The sequence below is a fragment of the Aquarana catesbeiana genome, linkage group LG01, assembly GCF_042186555.1.
Source record: "Aquarana catesbeiana isolate 2022-GZ linkage group LG01, ASM4218655v1, whole genome shotgun sequence".
NCBI lineage: Eukaryota > Metazoa > Chordata > Amphibia > Anura > Ranidae > Aquarana > Aquarana catesbeiana.
Genome location: NC_133324.1, coordinates 809,563,165 through 809,590,666, shown reverse-complemented (window position 1 = coordinate 809,590,666; position 27,502 = coordinate 809,563,165). Strand labels below are relative to the sequence as shown.

At 42.2% G+C, this 27,502-nt stretch overlaps 1 protein-coding gene across 4 annotated transcripts in view; it reads right to left on the bottom strand.

Moving 5' to 3' along the window:
* Positions 1-27,502, bottom strand: part of MTUS1 (microtubule associated scaffold protein 1) — a 335,192-nt gene that overhangs the window by 67,568 nt on the left and 240,122 nt on the right. For all 4 annotated transcript variants that reach the window (XM_073608006.1, XM_073607998.1, XM_073608014.1 and 1 more), the window contains one exon: positions 6,698-6,906. In XM_073608006.1, coding sequence (XP_073464107.1) covers positions 6,698-6,906 — 209 coding nt within the window. The remainder of the gene's footprint in view (positions 1-6,697; positions 6,907-27,502) is intronic.

The following is a 27,502-nucleotide window of genomic DNA, read 5'->3' as shown; positions in this document are numbered from 1 at the left end:
TTTGTTGATCTCAAGGACATCTGCATGTAGTTTGGATGTAGCATCATTGCATTTCTATACAAGCAATTACATGCACACAGCAAGAACAGCAAAAACACAAATTCTGATTGGGTTATGGCAATTAACTCTTCCTTAATGTGTCAGTTCTTACACCCTTTAAAAATGGCATTCATTGGACCAATACACCTTGATGTATCAGCACTAGAAGAACATGGTGATAATCCAAACACTAAAACGATACAATTCTAATACACAACATACATATATTTTAGAGCAACTCAGGTTACTATTTCTAAAGGTAAACACATCTGATCTAAAAATGCGTGCCATCTGGGGCATGTGCCTGCGAATAATCCATTTCTGGGACAAAATCCTGCAGCTTTATAAGAACTTAGTAAGGGATTCCTACCCTAACACCCCCCAAATCACTATATTGTCTTTGCTTCCGGGCTCTTATAAACAGATCAAAAAAAGCTTAAAATTAGACATTTTCTTATAGCAGCTAGGTTGGCAATAGCAAGACACTGGCGCAGTACTGATAGGCTCTCAATGGCTGAGTGGGCATGTGAGCTGGAGAATATCAGTAATTGGGAACGTATGATCGCTTGGAAAAAGGATAAAATGGAGGCATATGGGATCAAGTGGACTGTGTGGTCATATTTTCCATACTCCGCTGATTTTATATCGTTTGTGTCCTGGACCTCTGGGTTGCATTGTCTGTAATAGAAAGGGGCTCCTTCCCATTCCCTATATCCCCTTCCTCTTTTTCTCCCATAGTTTTCCTATGGGAGAAACGGTTACCTACCTTGTTCAGTGGTTATATAACCTGACCTTTTTCTATTTTGCTCTGTACTAATAGATATGTACGACATGTAGTGCAACATCTCTTTTGGCTTCTGTGTCCAGGTTAGTGTTATTTTGTAAAAATTTAATAAATTTAGATTAAACATAAAAGCACGTGCCACTATGTGCACATGATTCAGTTTATGAAGGCCCGACTGAAGGGCTGAGTTGTGCCCACCCAAAGTGCCTTTATAAGCCATTGAAGCAATCAGACATCGGGCAGTGGGTGACAGTGCTTAGCCCCGAAGCCAGGCCTTTAGTGAAACAAGCCTACAGAGAAATGTTTCCGGATAATGGAGTAAAATGCAGGCAACAAGGGCCCGATTATAGCATGAACTGCTCCCTTAACTTTAGGCAAAGCTTTAGTTTGGATACAGCAAAAAAGGTTTGGAGTCACTGTTCAGGTTTGTACTGTTGTCTGTCTCTTTGGAACAAATGTTCCCTTATGTACTTTTAGGGCAGGAAATAATGGGAATCTCCCCAACAGGGGGACCAAAAAAGAAATCACCACTTTTTTTTTATTAGAGAAGACTGGAACTTTTGCGGTCCATTTCATTGTGTCCCAGTGATAACACTCCTATTTCTTATTAAGAGATAATTTACCCTTTTCCACTCTATTCAAAACATTAAAAAAAAATCAAGTTAGAACGTAAACTACAAGCTCAAGACCACTTGTAATCTGATCATGAATTGTTTTAATTTAAAAAGGTCAACTCCACCAGAAACCAGCATTACAGCTTTATGAGGGCACCAGATGGTTGCCAGATAATTCAGTCTTCATCTCTTGAAGCAAAAGTCTTCTTCATCTCTTGTAGACGGCAAAAGATTATTCTTCTACCAGAGCTCTTTGGAGTACATGTTACAATTTCCAATGCATCCTTTAACGCATGGGTGCTAAACCTCTGGCCCTCCAGCTGCTGCAGAACTACAAGTCCCGTCATGCTTCAGCCTTTTCAGTCATGCTTGTAACTGTCAGCCTTGCAATGCATCATGGGACTTGTAGTTCTGCAACAGCTGGGGGGCCACAGGTTTAGCACCCATGCTTTAACAGATACAACAAGCCAGCATGCAACAAATATTTTTCAATCACACGAAATGATATCAGATTTGTGTGGCATTTAAGACTGAGCCCATTAGAGAAAGTACACTATGGAGTAGTCAGCTTCCAATGTACAGTAGTATGCACACAGTACTAAGCGTGCTATAAAAAGACTTGGCTGGCTCATGTCGGTTGCATCAGTTTTCTCCATAGATCATTGTGCCTTTCTTGTTTTACACCCAGAAATCTAAAATTAGATCTATTAAGGCTACACAGCAAATCTATTCAAACCTTTGCTTCTGTTCACAGAAAAAACTTCTGAACAGCCAACTAGCTTTCAATAATAGATTGGCATGGAGCATAGATAAGTACTTCAGCCAAGGAAAGTTGTACTGTATCGGTCACATAGCTATCAGGCTTGCCCACAGTTCATGCAGGAGGCTGACGTGAACTGGTAGATGGCACCTCCATACAGTCAGAAGAAAGTGAACATTTTCACCAGCATACCTTTGAATAAAGGTAATTTTGTCCACAATTCACATAAACAACCATCAGAAGCTGACATTTGGGACATTGCTCAGCTTTGAGAAGGGTCCCAAATCGTTGGCTTGTAATGCCTGCTGCTTTATGTGCATTAAAGTGGTTGTAAAGGCTGAACTTTTTTTTTTTTCTTCATTTCTAGGTCCGTCAAACTTTTGGGGAAAAAAAGTCCGCTGGAGCCCACACACGATCGAATTGTCCGACGGACTCCGGTTCGCCGGACCAAGTATGCCATAAAGTCCGGTTGTGTGTACGTGGCATTAGTGTGTGTGTGTGTGTGTCGCACCATGCCTGTGTCTACAGACAGGGCAGCTTGGGAGCGAGCCAGCATGAGTGCACCCCATAGAAAGTGGATTTCACACCTTAAAGAGCTGTGCTGTTAGCACTATATAAATCCTATATAATAATAATAATAATTTCTATTGGGGCACACCCTGAAGAAGTGAAGCCAGGATCACTGGCGGGGGACCTGAGAACAGGAGTATTGAGGCTGCTCTGTGAAATACCACTGCACAGAGCAGGTATTTTTTTTTTTTTTCCCCATTTTGTTAAAATATTTTATTAAAATAATAAAAACAAAGATCAAAGCCAATGGCTGCGAGTGTTAATCGGTGTATTCTGGCAGGGGCTGTCATTATACAACAGCACGGGGGGGAGATTGCCGCACCAACATCGCTTGTGTTGGTACGGTGATCTGTCAGTTTTTTTTTCCCCGTTTAACCCTATTGGTTTGAATGAATAAATACCTACAATGTGTACTGGGCTTTACACAGCACTTTATCTAGTGTATATTCACATCAGTCCCTGTCCTCAAAGAGCTTATAGTCCAACGTCACACACACGCACATGCACACGCACACACACACACACACACGCACACACGCACACACACGCCAATTTACACAAGTGCCAATTTTCTTTTCTGCAGGTCTTTGATGTGAAGGAGGAAAACATGCAAGTTCCATGCAGACGTCCTTGCTGGGATTTAAACCAAGAACCTCAGTGTTGCAAGGCATAAGTACTAACCACTGAGCCATTGTGCTTCCCTATCATTGTTAACAGATTAATGTTTTGTAAAGCCCCACTCTCCAGCACACCGCACACACATTACAGGCACTTAAAGAGAGCTATTTTTAAAGTTAACGCTGCACTGATCTTTTATCATTCTCTTTTCCATATCTTCAGCGTTCAGCATTCCTATTTCCTCTGATCCACCTCCACCCATTCTCGGAGGATTTCACACATCAGTTTGTTGTGGCAACATCTACACTTTCCAAGTTTGTGGGAAGCTTTCCAAATCCGCTAATCTACAAGGGCATCTGACAAACCAGGACTAACACGCTACTGACCCACAAAATCCTCTTTAGGACATTTTAAATTGCCAGTACATACACTTAAAAGCGTAATCAAACTTTGCAAAGATGAACTTAAAAGCCATGATACATAAAACAGCAACTTAAATCCTTTCCCGTAGCATGAAGACATGTGTTAAGATGTGTTCTATTACTGCATGCATGAAGACTAACACCTAATGATTATAAGACCCTCTACAGCTCCAGTGTGAGGATCCAGGGATATATGATATTTTCCTGGTGATTGAAATCCCTGTTGCCTGTTCTAGGAATCCAATGACGGCAGGCAGTGGCACTGTGATCAAGGAAAGAAATCTACCAGTGAATATCCCCACTGAGACTGAAAAAGTAAAACTATCACCTTGCTATAGCTAAAGACAAAAAGCTTTTTATGCTTTGATTGGCAAAGATAAGGGTTTAAAACCAACTGATTTGTGCCACAATGGGGAGATTTTCATCTACCCGTCCTGACAAGAGTAAGGCCAATGTCACACATACGTTCAGGTCCGCCTGTCAGTTTCAGGCGGACCTGAACGGACGCTCCATTCTTTGGAGCGACGGATGTCAGCGGTGACATGTCCACTGACATCCGATCCGCTAAATGCAGATGGATGGAAACCCTATTTTCCATCCGTCTGGCGGATCGGATGAAAACGGAAAGGCGGGCCTTTTTCATCCGATCACCCATGGAGGAGAGCAGGGCTCTCATAGGTCCGTGTCTGCACAGTGAGCAGAGACAGACCCTTTCATCTGCCGGGTCAGCGGGGATCAACAGATGGATCCCTGCTGAGCAAGCAACATAACGGACAGCCCCGTGTGAAAGGTGCCTAAAGCTGGATACACACTATACAACTTTTGACGTTTTCCTTTAGATTTACCTTCAACTATGCAGTGCAAGGGCCTGACTGATTGCATACAAATTAAAAGGGTGTAGGTTTAGCCTCATATTACATGGTTTTGGTAAATCTAAAAGAAAAAATCTAAAGAAAATTGTATAGTGTGTATCCAGCTCAAGTGAGAAGAAATATCTCCAAAGAATGCATACCTTTTGTCACCAGAACCAGTCCCCATAGGAACTTTCGCTCTAATTCTGTTCCGGTGCAATTTTTTTCTAGCTTTTAGGCCTTGTTCACATGGGCCTACTTAAGTGTATGTCCTTGAGAACAACAGGTTTGCCTGCACGGGGATGCACAGGTGTTCCATGCATCCCTGTGCAGACAGACGCATTCATGCCAACTAGGACACAACCACTGCTCCCATTTTGACACCCATGCAGGTGCACGTCTCCGAACACACAGTGTTTGCATTTGGCGACACACACCTGCTTTGCTATCAAATTGCAAGCAGCGACTGAGTCCTTGTAGCCGCTGTGTCCTAATTGACATGAATGGGACTGCCTGCACAGGGATGCACAAAATACCTCTGCATCAATATTTTGACAAACACAGCCCTCGCGCAGCTGTACACTAAGGCCCGTCCACACTAGTGCCATGCGGGAACTCTGCAAATCCAGTGCGGGTTCCCACATTGCACAGTGGGTCACACTGAGATCTGCGAACCGCTGTGGGTGTCAATGTAAAGTTAAGGATACCCCAAGATCGGTTCGCAGATAGCAGTGTGAACTGTAAAATGGTGCAGGGTCCTGCACGGACATCGCATGTGATGAGCACAGCAATGCGGTGCAAATCACATGCGATGTCTGGTATCGCACTAGTGTGAACTGGGCCTTAAGTACACCCGTGTGAACAATGCCTAAAGTTGCGTACACACGATAATAATATCAGACAAACGGTGCGTTTATTTTACATGCTAGTCCAGGGGTCTCAAACTGGCGGCCCTCCAGCTGCTGCAAAACCCTGCCTGTGGGAGTCATTCTTGTAACACTCAGCCTTGCAATGCCTCATGGGACTTGAAGTTTCTCAACAGCTGGAGGGCCGCCAGTTTGAGACCCCTGTGCTAGTCTCATATTGAAAACCAATAGGTTACTAGAGTTACAAAAATGCTTTAACAATAGCCCACAACTTTGGATGTGATGTAATGTATTTTTATTTCTGAGCATGCGTGGTCTTGGCCACATGATTTTTTCCATACAAATACTATACTCTTTTTTTTTTTTTTTAAAACTGTAGTTTTGGTACCATGCGAGAAAATTTTTCATGTTTGTCCCTTCGGATAATTTTTCATGAACTGTTGTGATTAGGTCTTGAATGCCGTGTACCAACGATCAAATTATTGGACGAACGTACCGAAAGAGCCATTTTTCATCCAATTTTCTCAACGTGTGTACTAGGCATTAGTCTCGGCAAGACTGTAAAGAGACATGAATCTTCCCAATGGGGAAGAAGGCCACAATAAAAGCCAACAAGAGTTCTGACCCTTCCCGCTTCTCTATCAAAACAAAAAAGAAAGTTTAGGCTTTAGATACACCTTACACTTATTGACCACAATACTAATTCTTTTAGTTCTTTAGGTTGCCGAGCCTACACTGGAAGTCCAGTCTTAAATCTAAAATCTCTAAATCTACTGGCAGCCACAATCTAAGACTAACCTATCTAGGCCCGTAAAGCAAAACTCGCTATACATTTCTTTTCTGAAGCCGAAGCAGAAGCTCTGTGCAGGAGACAGCCGATAATGTTTGTGAAATAAATGGGAAGTGACGTCCTCCCGTAGAATTACTATGGGGCTTCCGTTATTGCTGCCTCCTCTGCACCTGCCTATATAGAGCTCAGCGTGGGATCGGACTGGCTTCAGAAAAGGTATGTATAGTGAGCTTGGCTTTACAGGGCTAAATAGATTAGTCTTAGGTTGTGGCTGCACACAGATTTAGAGATTTTAGTTTGAGACTGGACTTCCAATTTAAGCATAAAGATTTATAAACAAAGCATTGCATACATTTAGAGTGCAGAAACAAAGCAAAATGTACCTCGTTTATAACATGTTGGATGACCACCGTCAGGGCCTCAAACTTTTGGTTGCTGCAGGTGAGGAGACTTTTCAGCTGCTGTATAATTCCCTTCTGTTCCTCGCAGACTGCTTTACACTGGGCTAACTCGACAGCTTGTACGTCCACTGGGGCTGCCTGTGCCTGAGTACTGGGAACTCGAGGGCTTGTCTTCTGCTTGCCTTTATCAACTAAAGTGAAGAGTGCAAGAAAAAAAAAAAAAAAAAAAAAAAAACTTGGGTCACAAATGGAGATACTTTTGGAAACAATCATGTGCTTTCAATGTTCAAAAAAAAAAAAATATATAAAGTATATTTCAAGAATTTGCATTTCCCTTTATTGAAGTCATGTCTTACCAGGCAAAGGCCAGAAACAAAGTATATCCTCTTGGTAGGATAAGGGATGTACAGTACCTATGCATCACATTCTACTCCATGGATAAACTGGATTACAGTCTCAGAACTTAAGAAAAAGGCGTGATTCTGACAACCAATAGTTGCTAGAATAAGAGAAACACATTATTTACCTGAATGTATTGGACATTTCACCAGGCAGGTGCCAGGAGTGATATTGAGGGACTTGCCTAGATTATAAATAACCCAAAACTGACAGATGATTCTGCTATGCAGACGACGAGCATCACTTTGCTTTTCCAGCTGCAATATATACATTTGTCCTCCAACATATAACGGACTGCTGCCCTCTTCAGACTTACTGAGGGAACCACATGTAAAGTACAAGACAGCAACATTGTAGTACATAATAAACTTCTCCCCTTGTCAAGCTCATATGTTCAAACATGTAATCTAAACAAAAACAGCAATCACTCAAATCAATGTATAACTAGAAATTTAAAATAAGGTGCATATGGAAGGGCTTTTAATTGAACAACCATATATAAATTCCCCAGCACCTAAAGTGAGACTTCACTCTCAATCAACATTGACTATTTTTCATCCTCATACTTCTATAGCATTAGCAAGTCATAGTTACTTGTTTCAAACTTTTTTTTAAAACATTTTTTCAATTCCTTCCAGCACACTTTTCTGCATGCTTGCCTGGGCTAAGGCCAGATAGATTCCAGGAAGTAAACGTTACATAAATCATCTGCCCTTACTCTAGATGGCCACAGCCATGAATGCAGGGGGGGGGGTTAAAGTGATTTCTCAGAAATATAAAGCATGGAGACATGGATGGATGGTGGCGTTTGCTTGGAATATTAAAAAAAGAATAAATAGCGTTTTCTGTTTGTGGTGCTCAGATGCAGTGTAGTTCTGCTTTAACCAGGAAAAGAAAGAGAACATTTACACCAAATTTTCATTTAACTCAGAAGTTTTAGTTGTACATTTGCAAATATATGCAGAAGTGATACTACCTCATCAAAACTCATCTGTACACTGCGGTCTTCAACACTAATCGAGGGAAGCCTCCATCTTGGAACATATAGTATCTCACAAAAGTGAGTACACCCCTCACATTTTTGTAAACATTTTATTATATCTTTTCATGTGACAACACTGAAGAAATGACACTTTGTTATACAAGCTGTACTCTCACTACTTTACAATGTAGCAGTGTAAATTTGCTGCCCCCTCAAAATAACACACAACCATTAATGTCTAAACTGGCAACAAAATTCAGTACACCCCTAAGTGAAAATGTCCAAATTGGGCCCAATTAGCCATTAACCCTCCCCGATGTCATGTGACTCGTGTTACAAGGTCTCGCGTGTGAATGGGGAGCAGGTGTGTTCAATTTGGTGTTATCGCTCTCACTTTCTCATACTGGTCACTGGAAGTTCAACATGGCACCTCATGGCAAAGAACTCTGAGGCTATGAAAAAAAGAATTGTCTTCTATAAAGATGGTCTAGGCTATAAGAAGACTGCCAAGACCCTGCAACTGAGCTGCAGCATGGTGGCCAAGACCAGACAGCGATTTAACAGGACAGGTTACACTCAGAACAGGCCTCGCCATGGTCGACCAAAGAAGTTGATTGCATGTGCTCAGCGTCATATCCAGAGGTTGTCTTTGGGAAATAGACATATGAGTGCTGATAGCATTGCTGCAGAGGTTGAAGGGGTGGGGGGGGTCAGCCTGTCAGTGTTCAGACCATACGCCACACATTACATCAAATTGGTGTGCATGGCTGTCATCCCAGAAGGAAGCCTCTTCTAAAGATGATGCACAAGAAAGCCCGCAAACAGTTTGCTGAAGATAAACAGACCAAGGACATGGATTACTGGAACCATGTCCTGTGGTCTGATGAGATCAAGATAAACATGTTTGGCTCAGATGGTGTCAAACGTGTGTGGCGGCAACCAGGTGAGGAGTACAAAGACAATTGTGTCTTGCCTATAGTCAAGCATGTTGGTGGGAGTGTCATGGTCTGGGGCTGCATGAGTGCTGTCGACACTGGAAAGCTACAGTTCATTGGGGGAACCATGAATGTCAACATATACTGTGACATACTGAAGCAGAACATGATCCCCCTCCCTTCGGAGACTGGACCACAGGGCAGTATTCCAACATAACGACCCCAAACAACTCCAAGATGACCACTGCCTTGCTAAAGAAGCTGAGGGTAAAGGTGATGGACTGGCCAAGCATGTTTCCAGACCTAAACCCTATTGAGCATCTGTGGGATATCCTCAAATGAAAGGTGGAGGAGCGCAAGGTCTCCAACATCCACCAGCTCCGTGATGTCATCATGGAGGAGTGGAAGAGGACTCCAGTGGCAACCTGTGAAGCTCTGGTGAACTCCATGCCCAAGAGGGTTAAGGCAGTGCTGGAAAATAATGGTGGCCACAGAAAATATTGATACTTTGGGCCCAATTTGGACATTTTCACTTAGGGGTGTACTCACTTTTGTTGCCAGCGGTTTAGACATTAATGGCTGTGTGTGGAGTTATTTTGAGAGGACAACAAATTTACACTGTTATACAAGCTGTACACTCACTACTTTACATTGTAGCAAAGTGTCATTTCTTCAGTGTTGTCACATGAAAAGATACAAAATATTTACAAAAATGACTTTCATGACAACTTTTATCAGGTTTTTGGCTGCCATTGTGTTGGGCTTCTGGTGTGTCCCTGCCCCTTGAATGTGGATTGAGCTGCCCTCAATTTATTCTTTGCTATATACAGTATCTCACAAAAGCGAGTACAGGTTAAAACAGGTTTACACATTCTGCATACTGAAAAATTTAAGGCATGTTTTAAGAAACTACTACTACTGGGATAAGCATATATTGTCTTGATACAGGAGGCACATGTTATCTTACTTGAATCTTGGTGTGGTTTGTGTATTTTTTACAGATTTGTGCAGTAATCCAGTGTGAAACTTTGCCTCTGTGCAGGAGCTTCCTGTAAAAGACAGCTCACTGCTGCGCTCACACATACTTAAGTCGTGCACGCAAATATAAACGTGTTCAAATCACATGTGAGGTATTGCCACGATCGTCAGAGCGAGAGCAATAATACACAAAACACCTCCTCCAATTCTAAACTGATAACTGTTAACATTTTTTAAAGTGTCACCTGTGGCGATTTTTAAGTACATGTTAGGTAGCCATTTACTTGGCATAACATCATCTTTCACAATATACAAATTGGGCTGACTTCACTGTTTAGTTTTTTTTTTTTAATTCAGTGAAGTGTATTGTTTCCAAAAAAATTGCGTTAAAAAGACCGCTGCGCAAATATCGTGTGACAAAGAATTTTGCAACAACCGCCATTTTATTCTCTAGAGTCTTTGCTAAAAAATACATATAATGTTTGGGGGTTCCAAGTAAGGATGAGCTCCGGCGTGTTCGCACAGCCCACGTGAAGAGCCCGCCAGGAAGTCGGCACTGCGCTGATCACAAGCAGTGAGACGTTTCCCGATCTCTGCAGCCGTGCATCGGGACAATGTCTCACTGTCTGATTAGTGCAATGCCGACTTCCTGGCGGGCTCTGCACGTGGGCTGTGCGAACACGCCGGGGCTTATCCTTAGTTCCAAGTAATTTTCTAGCATAAAATACAGATTTTATTTGGTCCAGAAGTGGATATGAACGTTTGTGTCCTAAGTTCCGCTTTAAGTGAATCCATCAATCAGCCCTTTAGAAGCCCTATACATTTGGGCAGACATTTAGCAGATAGTCATACAACAAACAATTATGATCAGATCTGCAAGTTCCCCAGATAGGTTTGTTTACAGCAGTAGTGATTTATGTGAAGACTGCATACACCATGAAATCAGATGATTGTGAGAGTGATTTTTCCTCTAGCTCAGTAGGACTGTGGATCCTTTGTTATGGTCATTGAAGAGTACAGCAGGCATCAATCAGTAGACTAGGTTTACACGAGTGACAGTATACTCAACCCATCTATGTGCAGTATAGGCACCGCAAGGCGGCAGAAAACAGAACCAGAGTCCTGCCGTCCTCCTCTCACATTCCACATAGCTGGAGGAGGAACATGGAAGGAAAGTCAGAAACCAAAAGATTCCACTATAGGAAAAATACATCTGTCAGGCTTAACTCCTCAAATATTCCACCACAATACTGGGTTTAAACATTCCAGATTTCTGTGTAATGCTTTTAGCATTCCTAAGCACTGCCTAATATACCTATCAGGTAAACATGTACAAATCTCAAAAAAAAATAATAATCTGCTAATGCCTCCACTCACACAGAACAAAGCTTTCTTTTACACAGTGCTTCACCATCAGATTAGGATGTTTACAGTCACCATATACAGGCAGACATCTCACCAAGAATGACAGGTGCTGGGCTATTGGTCTCTCCTCAGATCCCTAAGCAGGCCATAGATAATGCAAAAAAACACTCAACTCCCCCATAAACAGTGTCAGACAAATCACGTCGCAATAACGCAAAACCAAATCGTGTGTCGCGACGCCCAAAAAAGGTTCCGGAAATCACGTGTTTATAAAAATCACGGGCAGAAACACCCTTTCCAGAAATTCCAGCCGTGATTCAAAACACCTACATGTGAAAGGAGCCTTCGGGTCCATGTATAGGGAGCATAAAAAATGCTGCTTAGGTAGGCCCCATTCACACCTGGCAGTTTGGAATCATGGGAGGAAATGCCACAAAACTCCAAATCACATTACAACCGGTGCAAAATGTGCGTTTGGGTGACATTCATTCTACAAATGCAACTTTAAAAAAAAAAAAAAAAAAAAAATCACAATAAAAATGGTACTAAAGTTTGTGTATATATATATATATATAGCAAACATGTTATACTTGCCTGCTCCGTGTAGTGGTTTTGCACAGAGCAACCCAGATCCTCCTCTTCTCGGGTCCCTCACTGGCGCTCCTGGCCCCTCCCTCCTAATGAGTGCCTCCACAGCAAGCAGCTTGCTATGGGGTTATTTAAGTGGGGCTGCTTGCGTGTCCAATCAGACATGGAGCCATGGCTCAGCCCCGCCCCCTCTCTCTCATTGGCTCACTGATTGACAGCAATGGCCCCGCTGCGGTTTCAGCCAATGAGGGGGGAGACTCCCGTACAACCGAGGCTCTCATGCAACATCACTGGATCAGGAAGGGGCTCAGCTAAGTATTAGGGGGGACTGAGGGAGGGGGGCAAAACCTTCTGCCTTTACAAGCATTAAGTTTGTCATGAAAAGAGGAGCAGGAGCTTCTTTTGAATGACAAACACTATGCGAAGTATAAAATGGGGCCTTTGGCTTGATTTTTTTTTCTTCAGCCTGTATAAGCAGCTCTATGTTAGTCTATTTCCCATGCACATTGGGGAATTTACAGGCATAATTTTGCATAGAAGCGTTTTCTGGCAGGAAAAAAACAAAACAAACAAAAAAAAAAAACACAATAGCATTTTTGCTAGGAGCTTTCAGGCAAAAAAAACAAACAATTGATGCGCATAAACACAGCGTTTAGCATTTTCAAGTGTACATTGATTATAGTGAAAAACGAGCAAAGGGGGACGTTTTAGAAAATATACTTCTAAAAGCAAAATGTCCATAAACTCTCAAACTCTTGTGAAATACAAGCCACCAGGAGCATTTTTCTGGCATATTTTCAGGCACCTACCACGCATGGAACCTCAATGTGACTTTGATGCTTGGCAGTCATGCTGACACTTCAATATTTTGAGCCACTGACATGGGTAATACATGCTCATGACCTGCATACTTGTTCTGTGTCAATATCCTGAAACTAGTGGGCTGCCTTACCTGGAATGGTGGCGGCTGCCCCCGACAGTCAATCCAAAAATCGACCGGGGTGCCGACATCGCGGGTTCCCTGGACAGGTAAGTGTCCATATAGTAAAAGTCAGCAGCTACAGTATTTGTAGCTGCTGACTTAACTTTTATCCCCAAGGCAGAACTCTGCTTTAAACTGAACGGGTTGTTTTACAAAGTGAGGGTTGACATATACTTTTAAAAGTAATGGTGAATTCATGTCTTTTAAATGATCTGTTTAGGCAAATATTAGTAAAAAGTTGGTTTGTGACTATGATCGATTTTAGTATTTTTCTAAAGGAAATGTGATACAAACTTCCTCTAGATAAAACTCACTGGAACAGGGGTATGAAAATGTCAGCAGCAGATCCCACAACTGTCAATGGAACAGAGTAGGGCTGAGATACATAATCAGCAGATTAAAATTAAAGAGACCGGGCCTGGACACTGGCAAGGGTCCTAGTTAGCTGCTGCATTGGCATATTCTATTATACTCTCCTGCTAATTACAACATAAGTAGATGGGGAAGAACATTAGCAGGATGATAAATGTGTGCATGTTATTGGAATCTCAGGATTCCCCGCAGGTCTTATCCCTCGCCCCCCACCCCTCAAGGGCCACGATTAGGACTCAAATGCATTGGTTTTGTCAGTGCAATCTTCTGGTGCAGGATAATGCACATCTAACATTATTGTACCACTTAAAATATCTCTACCACCTTACCAGGAATAGGAACGCAAAATAAAGCAAAAACTTTGTGCGGTTTTCCAGCTATTAATAACACAATGTTGGAGAGAGGCAGTATTTCCAGGGGAGCGCTAATGGAAACATTCTAGCTTTAATTAGCAGGATGCAATTATGTAGGACATCAAAGCTCCAATGTGCTCTGTGGCACTTCACCACTAGGAGGCAGCCTTGTAACAGTATATACTATAAACAGAAAAGGAACGTGTACATAACTGATGCCAAGGTCGGCTTGAAAAGAAACAACAATGAAATGGAAAAGGCCAGGTGCAGGGAGACCGTGAAAGACAGGATCTCACATAGCATCTGTGCAGAACATTGAAGGACTAAACACCGCTTCCCAATATAATCAATACAGGATGACACAACAACTGCCATTACCAAAAAGGTGTACATTGAGGTCTTCCTCCATGTTTTCTATCTAAATAAAGCGATTGCAGAAATCAGGAGACAGCTGCTACTTCTGAATGACATGGGAGAACGACACCTGTATGAGAAGCCTCAGAGACCAGCTGCCATTTACAAAACCACAAGTGTAGCAATAACTCTCGGTGGAGCTGCTGGTTTAAGTGGGCTTGTTACCTTCACTCTCCTTCCCGAGTCTAGGGGTTCCGTTGAGTTTACCTCCGGACGATACAAGCACCAACACTTGAGTATGTTTTCAATGCTTTATTGAACCATTAACTAAGGAAGTAGCAGTAAAGAGGCAGAAGGGAAACTGCAGGGAAAGCTCAAATACCTCTCTGTAGGATTCTTGACAAATGTCCTTTAGAGTTGAATATTATAGTAGAATGCGCTCCCCTTGTGGGACACACTCTTTGCTCGCCTGGATAGGCCTCTCTCACTTGCCTAGCAGCCAGTACGTAGCATGAACAAAAGTCTCTGCCACAGACTTGCTTGGGATGAACCCGTACGATCTTCTGCCACAGGATGTATTGGTTTTGCAGTGAATGTCAGTCACAGTGCTTGAACCTTTAAGCCAAACCCAGCAACACTATGCTGTAAAGTTACTTTAGGATACGTCCTCCAACTGAGTCACCAGGCCCCTCTCCAGACCAGCACTCTGCATGATTCTTCCATGACGGGTCCTCCCCTGGGATCGCCTCGGTTGTCCAGCTTCTTCACTCTGGATAGACAGCTCAGGACCATTCCTCGGCTGCTGTGGTAGGCCCCAGACAAGCTTCTGGGCCCACCCATGCTCCTCAGCGATGCGGGCCTCCGGAACGGAGGACCACAAGGTAGAAATTTAACGTATACCTGTCGGCCAGGAGGGCCAGCAGGTGGCTGTAAAACGACCCTAGAACATGGCGTCTGTCCCATAAATACCCTCTCCCAGAATCCCACTCGGAGGACCACCTCCACTGAGATGTCTCCGGGACAGAAGAGTATCCATACGCTTTGACACGTTGCCTTTCCAACACTAGCCAATAGTAACGACACCCACCGGCCCAGTATGGAAACACATGCAACGTCAGCCAAGCTGGAACAGAGGCAAATCTAACTTCCCCTAACGAGCAATTTACTAAATTTACCTATCAGATGGTAGATCGCAAATCTACCATCGCTACACAAGTCTGTACCAGAAAGCAGAACATTCCCTCTCATTTTCATTGTTTACAATAGATAAACTACAGTTTACTCCCAGTTTTTCTAAATCTTCTGATCTTGAAAGGCATTACACACATTGTGATGTACTAAAAACTAGAGAGTGCAAAATCTGGTGCAGCTCTGCATAGAAACCAATCCAAGTTTTTGTTTTTTTGTTTTTTTGTAAAGTGTTACTAAACCAAAAGACCCTGCATTCACTATATCTGATCTCCCACAGTACACAGAACATGGAAATGCAATAGTTTTAGTAAATATAAACTGCTAAAAAACTTAATTCTTGTGACTTCTATCAGTGTCTGGTTAAAGCTTGTAGGAGGAGTTATCATTCTCCTCTGACTGTCCTATGAGGCTGCATGACCCCTGACCCTCGGTCTGGACAGTGCTCATTAGCTCTGTGCTTATCACATGCACCCTCCCAAGAAAAAAAAAAAACACCCTCTAGCAATACACAAACTGAGCATGTGCAGCTTACCTCCTAGGCACTAGCAGATGGATTGGGGACAGTAAAAGAAAGGGAGGATCAAAGAAGACAGGATCAAACAGCCTTTTTAGACAATGCATAGGATTAACCCCTTACGTTCCACAGTGAGTATAACAAGCATTCTTTAATGCATATACAGACTGATTTTACTGTTGTGGGTTTAGTAACACATTATTTGAACAAGTTGAAGTTAGAAGCAGATTGGCTACTATGCACAGCTGCAGCAGATTTTTCTCCAGTTTTAGTAATTCAACCCCTCTATCAAATCAATAGCCCTTTAAGGCTAGGCTCACATTTGCGAGGGTGGTTCCCAATGCAGTTCCAAATCTGTTCCTGCAGCCACAACCATCTCCACAGAAAAACGCGCTGGATGTGTGCGGGTGGCACACTGCACGCATTGGAAATCACACCCACACTGGGTAGCGCACTGAACCTGCCGTTTTTGTGCGAGCTAGACTCTTCTAGCTCAAATTAAAAAAAAAAAAAAAAAAAAAAAAAGATTTCTGCAAGTCCATGAACATTTCCCTAAACACACATCAGCCATAATATTAGGACATCCAATCCATAACCTGTCAGGGCAAAACCACCACTAGACCTGGCACCAAGCTGTCAGTAGCAACAAACGTTCAGCAGATCCTTTTAATGTCCTGTGTGTTGCGAAGTGGGGGCTGTATGGATCAGACTTGTTTTTTCAGCACATTTCACAGATTTTTGGTTAGATTGATATTTGGAGGCCAAGTCAACACATCAAACTTGTTGTGTTCCTCAAACCATTTCTAAATTCATCAGACCAGGCCACCTTCTTCCCCTGAAAAAATACACACAGGATGGAACAAATTACCATCATACAAGTTTATACTAGTGTTGCCACCTCATCCCTTTAAACCCGAACACATACTGATTCAACAGGTTCTGTGGCTGATTAAGGTGGTAATTAAACTCACTTTGTGCCTTCTCTGCACTAAATTAGTCTCAGAACCTGTGTATTTCATATGTGTGTCGGGTTTAAAGGGATGAGGGGGCAACCCTAGTTTATACCAGGAATAAATACAATCAGCTCTGAGGAAGGGGTCGTGTCCCCTGAAACGCGTCAGCCAGCCTACGGCTGGAGTTGATATTGGATATGTCTGCTGTTTTCTAGGTTTGGGAGTATCCATTTGTTCTTGTTATGGTGGTAATGCACTAGGCATTTGCATCCTCCTGTATTTTTGCAGTTGTTTGAAGATTGCCCAATCGGAGGAGGGCTGCATTGGAAGAAACATTACTTGTTTTAACACCATTGGGAGTATCTTTGAGCACTTAAGTGTTACTGGAATTTTCAGTGAAGGCACTTTCTTCCATTGCTCCATGGTCCAGTTCTGATGCCCACTATAAATGCTTTTGGCTGTGGCTATAGGTCAGCAGGGGACACTCTGGCCGATCTGCAGCTACACAGCCTCATACACCACAAACTGCGATGCACAGTGTGTTCTGACACCAGCTGAAACCAGCATTAGCTTTTTCAGTAATTTGAACTACAATGGCTTTTTAACTGGATAGGACCACACAGGCTGGCGTTCACGCCTCACATGCATCAATGAGTCTTTGCGCCCATGAGCCTATTGCCAGTTGTCTTTCCTTGGACCACTTTTGGTAGGTCCTCATAACTTCAGTATGTATAAAGAAAAAGATAAAAATCACTGTCATTACCTGAGCTGGAGATATAGAGGAGAGTGTCCTATAAGGAATCAGATACTTCAAACTCGATCTCATAACTTCAGACAGGGAACAGCTCACAAGTGCTGCAGAGCTTTGGAGTTGCTCCGACGCAGTTGTCAAGCCATTACTATTGGCCCTAGTCAAAATAGCTCAAATCCTCACACTAGTTTTTTTTCTACTTTCAGCACATCAACTTCTGGGACATTTTCACTTGCTGCAGAATAGAACCCTAATTCGAAAAAAGTTGGGATGCAGTGTAAAATCAACAAAAAAAAAAAAAAAACCTGAATGCAATCACTTACAAATTTCAAACCCATAATTTTATTCACAATAGAAAACATATAAAAATGTACCATAAAAAAAAAAAAAAACTTTGAAATTTATGGCAGCAACAAGTCTCAAAAAAGTTGGGACAGGGCAACACAAAAAGCTGGCCCAGTTCACATTTAGCTATTTGGGATTGCAGGCAGAATTGCTGCAATCCTGCCCATGATTCCAAATCGCATCATGCGTGTTTGGGTGCCATTTATTTTTAATGACACCTAAAACGCAATACGGTTTTGCCACAATTTTCTCGCAGCAAACCGCATCACGTAAAGCTTGCCACCTGAGAAAGGAGCAGGGCTTCTTTTGGGCAACAAGCTTCATGCAATGTGATTTACTGCACATTAAATCGTGGGGAAAAAAAATTAAAACGCACCACGTTGCCTTTAAAAATGAAGATCACACAAACGTGTTGCCAGCATTGTACTTTATAAGAACTTTGCACTTTACACAAACTGGCAGTAGACACTTTTTAAATGGGGTCGCTGCTATATATGGTATTTGTTACAAATTAGATACCCAAAAATAACAACACAAGTGGTATTAATCTAATTAGTGTTTATTGGCATATCACATTCTAGCACAAGTATTTTTTTACACAGGGTAAGCACAGCTTTCCTTTTTAATAACAGTAGTTTGTTTTGTTGCTCCTTCCCACAATACAAATCTACAGGGTTGTTGATCCACTGACACCAGAGTCCCTGTGTGACTGCTATCTTTTGAAATAGGGAGGCTCAAAGAACGCTGAGAACATGCAAAGCTCCTTCTAGCTGACCCCCAGGGGGTCTCAACCTGGGGGTCGCGACCCCCTGGGGGGTCGATTGCCCATTCTCCAGGGGGTCGCGAATGCTGGCCGAGACAGACCCGAAGTTACTGCCTGAGTCCGTCCGTCTCGGCCAGCGAGATGTCACTTCCTGGAGAGGAGGGACTACACGGAAGTGACGTTCCGTCGCCGCCATCTTGGTACTCTCGTCCGCAGTAAGGCTTAGACTTAGAAGTCGGCAAGCGGACATCTTTGTACACCCACCGAAATCCGCTTGCTGCGGACGAGTGTACCAAGAGGGAGGCAACGAAACTTGCTGAAGAAGAAGAACACCTGTGACTTCTGGTAAGTCAGACACACAGGAAAAGCTGACAAGACAACATTTTTTTTATTATGGAGATATATATGTTCTTATATATATACGTCGTGTATATATATATATATATATATATATATATATATACACGTCCCAGTTGGTTCCTCAAAAGTAGTTATTCCGTGCCAGTGCTAGATACATGTTTGGAAGCTATACACTTTGTGTATCTAGCACTGGCACGGAATAACCACTTTTGAGGAATCAACCGCAACGTTTATATATAAATCAGTGGTGGGGGCGCAAACAAACTGAAACAATCAGAAAAAAACCCCCATTAAAACGCTGCAACTGTGCCATCAAATGCAGCCACTGTGCCCATCAATTGTCGCCACTGTGCCAGCAAACGCCGCCACTGTGCCATCAAATGCAGCCATTGTGCCCATCAATTGTCGCCACTGTGCCAGCAAACGCCGCCACTGTGCCATCAAATGCAGCCACTGTGCCCATCAATTGTCGCCACTGTGCCAGCAAACGCTTCCACTGTGCCATCAAACGCAGGAACTGTGCCCTTTAATTGTTGCCACTGTGCCAAACGTAGCCACTGTGCCCATTAATTGTCGCCACTGTGCCAGCAAACGTCGCCACTGTGCCCATCAATTGTCGCCACTGTGCCATCAAACACAGCCACTGTGCCCAACAATTGTCGCCACTGTGCCAGCAAATGCCGCCACTGTGCCATCAAACGCAGCCACTGTGCCCTTTAATTGTTGCCACTGTGCCAAGGGCAGCCACTGTGCCCATCAATTGTCGCCAGCAAACGTTGCCACTGTGCCAGCAAACGTTGCCACTGTGCCATCAAACGCAGCTACTGTGCCATCAAATGCAGCCACTGACCCCTTTAATTGTTGCCACTGTGCCAAACGCAGCCACTGTGCCCATAAATTGTCGCCATGGTGCCAGCAAACGTTGCCACCTGTGCCATCAAACGCAGCCACTGTGCCCTTTAATTGTTACCACTGTGCCAAACGCAGCCACTGTGCCAGCAAACGTCCCACTGTGCAGCCACTGTGCCCATCAATTGTTGCCACTGTGCCAGCAAACGCCGCCACTGTGCCAGCAAACGCGACCAGCAAAAATAATTTTACTGTTAGGGGTCCCCACAACTTGGGAAATTTTATCAAGGGGTCACGGCACTAGGAAGGTTGAGAACCACTGTTCTAGCAGCTAATGAAAATACCCCATACTTTCCCTTTAAAATAGACTTGGGAGAGAGTTGGGACATGTATATATTCAACCTCAGCTTGTCATATGCCAGTAGGCCAGGAGGAGAGAGGACCTTTCGGTGTTGCTCCGTACACGGGAAGACAGTAACAATCAGAACTGTCCAATTCAGGGCCCCTTCCCCAAGAACTGTCAGCCTCAGCTGTCCACAGACACCAATGAAATTAGTATCATTTGTGTTATTTTTAGGTATCCAATGCATCACAAACACCATACATAGAATCGACCTCAATCAAAAAGTGCCCAATAAGTTTAAAATGCCAATAATTAAAACGTGCAAAGTTCTTTTAAAGTGCGTTAAATAAAAAAGTGCTTAGGTGAACTGCAACATATCTTCAAAAGCCAAAGGGACTGTGTTATATGAGAAAGGAGATCGGTAGACTCCACTTGCATCGCCCATTAGTTTTCTTCCCACACCACCAGTGTTCCTACCTGGTTGTACACTCACCAGAATATTTTGACTTTAGTATGTTCAGAAGCCTGTACGCTCCATGCCCAGAGTGCTGAGAGAAGGGGAACTAAAACAGCCATCATCGTGTAGTACATTTATTAAAAGCCACTTACAAAACATATGAATGTATTGCACTTATTTTCTGGTGCCCCCCTGGCACTTGGAATCATCTGCCTATACTTTTACATTACTGCTGCAGCTCCAGACCATCCATGGAGTTGGCAAGTATTCCAAAAAGCAGAAGTCAAGCTGTAACCGGATGTCCCCACCCCTACAAGTTTCGTTACTTCCAGGACATCATCAGAAAGCACCTGGCATCCTGGAAGTGACAAAATGTTTAGAAGGTTGGTCTTTGGCCATATAATCTGAGAACGTTAAAAAGTTAAAAAAAATCACTTAAAGTCCAATACTGCCAGTCCACAAACATACATTTGTGTGTGAATCCTAATTGCAAGTGAACATACATCAGATGCATTAATGATTATTAAAGCTGTGCTTGTAGAATAAATAAGGTAATGGCTCAGATGAACTTAAATATTATAAGGGTTAACTACAGCCTCCTAATAAAAAAATGTAGTTTTTTTTTTTTTTTTAAGTGGGTATAATTAAACGTTTCATTTTTTATTATTGAGAACTTGGCTGAAGTAAATCCTTTCATCTGATTAAGATTTTGTAACAAGGGAATAGGAAAGCCCTGGAAAATTGCTACTAATTATGATAAGCACATATATAATTATACTTTTTAGAGCAAAACAATTTACCATAAAATATTACTGAATGGTGCAAACCAAACTCTGTATGCATAGAGAGCCTCTTACTGTGGCTCATGTTATACCATGACATAACAGCCATGGAATGAGCAGATTCATAACTAGTAGCCTGTATAAAGACAGCCTTTTTCAATATGCATCTTTCTTTCATACCAAGATGTAGATTGAGGTACAAATAATTTCAACCCCAATTCCAGCAAGAACATTTTTTATAGAGTAGGAAACAATAGATCCCATTGAAAAGTTTCCTGTATATTGGGGTGTGCTGCTGCACTTGTGTGAAATGTAATTCTATGCATTGTTATGTTAAACACAAACTGCAGTCTGCTCACATAATCTAATAAAAAACATCTTTGCCATTCTGAAGCTTCCCTCCAACCACTTTGCATATTTTATATATACTGTGATTCTGTACCTGCCAAATATGCTGCAGAAATCTCCCTCCACCAAGTCTGGCTGCAACCAGTTTAACTGTGGGCTGCTGAAGCTGCTGCCTGTTCACTTCCAGGATTCACACAGATGCACACCTCCAGCTCTGCAGCTCTCATTGGCTCTCTTATGACTCATCCCCCCTCCCTTCCTGGCAAACAGTCACAAGAGTGAGAGAAAGAGCTGTGCATGATGTCATAAGCCTAGGTCTTTTTACCAGACAAGAAACGGAAGTGGGCTGTATAAGGTATTTACTGGCAGAAAAATATTTTACTATCCAAAAGTTAAAACAAGGGCAGAAGTTTTAATAGCTGAAAAAAATGACTGAAGTTCCGCTTTAATATTTATATAATTTGTTATTATACTGCCATCTTGTGGCCATTTTAGATTACAACATCCTTTTCCCTTTCTCATCTGTGTTCCCTCCCACTTCATTGTGATGTAATTTCCTGTTGCTCTATCTTGTGAGGAAAGATGGCCACTTCTCTATAGGCCAGTGTTTCTCAACTCCAGTCCTCAAGGCGCCCCAACAGGTCATGTTTTCAGGCTTACCATTATTTTGCACAGGTGATTTGATCACTTTCACTGCCTTAGTAATTACCACAGTCGTTTCATCTGAGGGAAATCCTGAAAACATGACCTGTTGGGGCGCCTTGAGGACTGGAGTTGAGAAACACTGCTATAGGCCACATGCAAACTGCTCGCATCCAGAAACACATTACCATGTTTTGACCTGCAGATATCATCTTTCATTCATCTGCCACATCTTGTTGTTTGCTATACCTGCTGCTTGCAATAAAGACCCACACTGATTAATTGGTGTCTGGTGAGTTCAAGCTTTCTGATAGACTGTCCGCGGTGATTATACCTGCTTATACAGGGCAGGTATAAAGGTCTCAGTAAGGGATAAATCACTATTACAACAGTTGGAGTCAGAATATGAGGTCTATTTGAGTTTCACACTATGGGACATGTATGGATGTACATTTAAAGTTATTGTAAGGGTTCTCTCTTAAAAAAAAAAACAAAAAAACAAACACCTACACCTAGCTCGTTTTGCACAGAGTGGCACTGAACCTCGTCTTCTGGGGTCTCCCGGAAGCTCCTCCCCACATCAGATAACCCCCTAGGAGAAGCGATTTCCTGGGGGGTTACCTTGCGGGCGCCCTCCCGAGTCTATCATTCGGCGTCCATAGCCACCGACTGTATGACTCACCCCCCCGCAAGTAATCAGGTCTCCAATTTACAAGCCGACCTCAATGCACTGTCTAATTGGGCGACTATGTGGCAGATGAGGTTTAATGTTGATAAATGTTAAGTTATGCACCTGGGGGCTAATAATATGTATGCACCATACATACTAGGGGGAGTATAACTGGGGGAATCCGTAGTGGAGAAGAATCTGGCAGTTTTGGTAGATCATAAGCTCAATAATAGCATGCAATTCCAAGCTGCGGTTTCCAAAGCAAGCAAAGTCCTTTCTTGTATAAGGCTCCATTCACACTAGCGCGTTTTTTGATGCATTTTGCAGAAATGCACAGGAATTTTTTAACATGGGTTCCTATGGAACATGTTCACATCAATGCCTTTTTGTTTCTCTGCATTTTTGGAAAGGGTCAGGGACTTTTTTTCATGCAAAATGCAGCGTTTTGCATGTAATAGAATTCAATGGACAAGCATCAAAAACGCAAGTGCACCGTTTTTTGCAGCGTTTTTGCCGTTTTTTTTTTTTTTTTTTTTTTTAATTTTTTTTAAGACTGTAAAAAAAAAAAAAAAAAAAAAAAACGCAAAACGCAAATCGCGGCAAAAACGCTGCTCAAAAACGTGGCAAGCATGAAAAAAAAAAACCTCCAAAAAACGCCCAAAAGCAACATGCATAGGTGTGAATCGAGCCTTAAGAGGTATGGACTCCAGCGAGAGATAATTTTGCCCCTGTATCATTAGTAAGACCTCATCTGGAATATGCAGTTCAGTTTTGGGCACCAGTTCTCAAAAAGGATATCGAGGAACTGGAGAAAGTGCAGAGAAGGGCAATCAAACTGATAAGAGGCATGGAGGAGCTCAGCTATGAGGATAGATTAGAGGAACTGAATTTATTCTCTCTTAAGAAAAGGAGATTAAGGGGGATATGATCAACATGTACAAATATATAAGGAGTCCATATAGTGAACTTGGTGTTGAGTTATTCATTTTGCAGTCAACACAGAGGACAAGGGGCACTCTTTATGCCTAGAGGAAAAGATTTCATTTCCAAATACAGAAAGGTTTCTTCACAGTAAGAGCTGTGAAAATGTGGAATACGCTCACTCCAGAGGTGGTTCTGGCCAGCTCAGTAGATTGCTTTAAAAAATTCCTCAATTGCTTCCTAAATGCACACAATATAACTGGGTACTGACATTTATAGGTAAAGTTGATCCAGGCAAAATCTGATTGCCTCTCGGGGGTCAGGAAGGAATTTTTTCCCCTGCTGTAGCAAATTGGATCATGCTTAGCTGGGGTTTTTCGCATTCCTCTGGATCAACTGTGGGTATAGGATTGGGTATATGGGATTGTTTGATATTTTATTTATTTTTACGGTTAACTAGATGGACTTGTGTCTTTTTTCAACCTGACTAACTATGTAACTATCTGTCAGTGCGGTTCACACAGGGGCGACTTGTCAGGCGACCTAGCCGCCTGACAAGTCGCCTCCCGTTCTGTACAATGGAACCGTTCTAATAGGAGCGAAGCAAGTCGCTCCGACTTAGAAAAAGGTTCCTGTACTACTTTGGGGGCGACTTGCATAGACTTCTATACAGAAGTTGTTTTGCAAGTCGCCGTGGCAGTCGTGTGCAGGTTGCCTCAGTGAGGCGACCTGCAAGTCGTGCCGCCCCTGTGTGAACCGGGGCTCAGAGGAAAAAAAACTTGACCGAGATATTAAAGAAATGCAAAAAAAAAAAGAAAGAAAAAAAGAAAGAAAAATATAGTTTGGTCTAGATTTGGCCTTCAAAATGGTCTTGTGCTTATCTGTTAAACCACAAAATTTGGCAGAAAACACATTTTCAGAATTGCTCCGCATCTTGTTATATCCGCAGCTAAAAGCTGAATTCTATCTGCCTGCGTGAAAAGGGCCTTACATGGAAAAGCTAAGGGAAGGCTCACTAAAGAGAAACAATATTCCCTGCCTTTCATTAAGAATTTCTGTATTAATGCATGAGAATTCTGCTATGAGAATAAAATATCATACACAGTTTTGCCATATACAGGTACTTTTTTGTAATATTAACTTGATACTACACAAGGATTTTCAACACGATCGTTCTGTAATGTCAGTGCTAGTAAAGAAAGCTCCAGGAAGCCTATTACAGCAGCCTATGGGGAGGGAGGGATGTGTAATCTGTAAATTACAAATATTTCTGTAGTACCTTTAGCTGGAAACACTACAATTTAATCTCCCCTCCTGGCGCTATCATTTGAGTTGAAGCCGCTTTACTCATATACCGTAAAGTCTATGGGGCCGATATTTACAGTTTAAATAACGCAGGTCACCAGAAGCATTCAGGCAGTGTATAAACTGTGGGAAGAGTCCGATTTCACTGCAGCCTTTCCAGCTAAGGGCACCATGGAATTAGGTAACGGGCTTCTGGCATTTTTCTTGAAGTGTATTAACCACTTGTCATCCTTTATAATGACATGGACTTCAAGTGGTTAAAAAAAGCTTGTTGCCCCCCTTGTGATAGCAATAAAGTGTAATGAATTTTTTTTTTTTTTTTTTTAAGTTGTAAAATTCTAATACAAAAATTAAAAGCAACCCAGTCACCCAGCATACACATGTGAAAGCAAAATGTGCACATGGAGTGATTGAAGCACATGGAGTGAGAGCAATATCGCTAGGAACTTTATGTGCTTTTAACTCTAAAGTGAAAACCTGAAAAGATGCTTTCCATCACCTATGGACAATTTTGGGTACCATAGTTTGATGCGATTTCACAGGCAAGCACAATTTTAAGGCTTGACATGTTTGGTATCCATTTACTCAATGAAACGCCATCTTTTATATTTGACCAAAAAACTAGGTATTTTATTGTATATGTCTGCATTAAAAATCATTTTAAAAATCATTTTAGCGATTGACTGAAAATTTGCATTCAATAAACAGGTGTCTAAAAATTTTGCAACATAAAAATAAAAATTGCATCTATCACCATCTACTGTACATTGCCCCTGCTTTCAGAAAATGGTTTATTAACTAGAAAATTACTTAAATCTAAAACTGATGTGTGGCAACTTTTAAAAAAAGGACCTGTACTCTAAGCTGTTAAACTCAAACCCAGTAGCATCTAAACCTAAAATGGAATATATTGAAGCTTACTTATAGTGGTGACAGCTTTTTTTTTTCATGTTTTCCTTTATTTTCACCTGTTAATCATGCAAATACATTCTCCCTGCCTTTACTTTATTTACAGTTATGCTCACAAGTTTACATACCCTGGCAGAATTTATGATTTCTTGGCCATTTTTCAGAGTATATGAATGATAACACAAAAACATTTTTCACTCATGGTTAGCGTTTGGCTGAAGCCATTTATTATCAATCAACTGTGTTTACTCTTTAAATCATAATGGCAACAGAAACTACCCAAATGACCCTGATCAAATGTTTACATACCCTGGTGATTTTGGCCTGATAACATGCACACAAGTTGACACAAAGGGGTTTGAATGGCTATTAAAAAGGTAACCATCCTCACCCGTGATCTGTTTGCTTGTAATTAGTATATATATATATATAAATATAAAAGGTCAGTGTGTTTCTGGACTTCTGACAGACCCTTGCATTTTTCATCCAGTGCTACACTGATGTTTCTGGATTCTGAGTCATGGGGAAAGCAAAAGAATTGTCAAAGGATCTGCGGGAAAAGGTATTTGAACTGTATAAAACAGAAAAAGGGATATAAAAAGATATCCAAGGAATTGAGCATGCCAATCAGCAGCGTTCAAACTCTAATCACGAAGTGGAAAATGAGGGGTTCTGTTGAAACCAAACCACGGTCAGGTAGACCAACTAGAATTTCAGCCACAACTGCCAGGAAAATTGTTCGGGATGCAAAGAAAAATCAACAAATAACTTCAGGTGAAATACAGGACTCTCTGAAAACATGTGGTGTGGCTGTTTCAAGATGCAGAATAAGGAGGCACTTGAAGAAAGATGGGCTGCATGGTTGAGTCGCCAGAAGAAAGCCATTACTACGCAAATGCCACAAAGTATCCCGCTTACAATACGCCAAACAGCAGAAAGACAAGCCTCAAACCTTCTGGCACAAAGTCATTTGGAGTAATGAGACCAAAATTGAGCTTTTTGGCCACAACCATAAACGCTACATTTGGAGAAGATTCAACAAGGCCTATGATGAAAGGTACGGAGGTGGATCGCTGATGTTTTGAGGATGTGTGAGCTACAAAAAAGGCACAAAAAATTTGGTCAAAATTGTTGGGAAGATGAATGCAGTATGTTATCAAAAAATACTGGAGGAACAGTTGCATTCATCAGCCAGGAAGCTGCGCATGGAACGCACTTGGACATTCCAACATGACAATGATCCAAAACACAAGGCCAAGTCGACCTGTCATTGGCTACAGCAGAATAAAGTGAAGGTTTTGGAGTGGCCATCTCGGTCTCCTGGCCTTAATATCATTGAGCCACTCTGAGGCCATCTCAAATGTGCAGTTCATGCA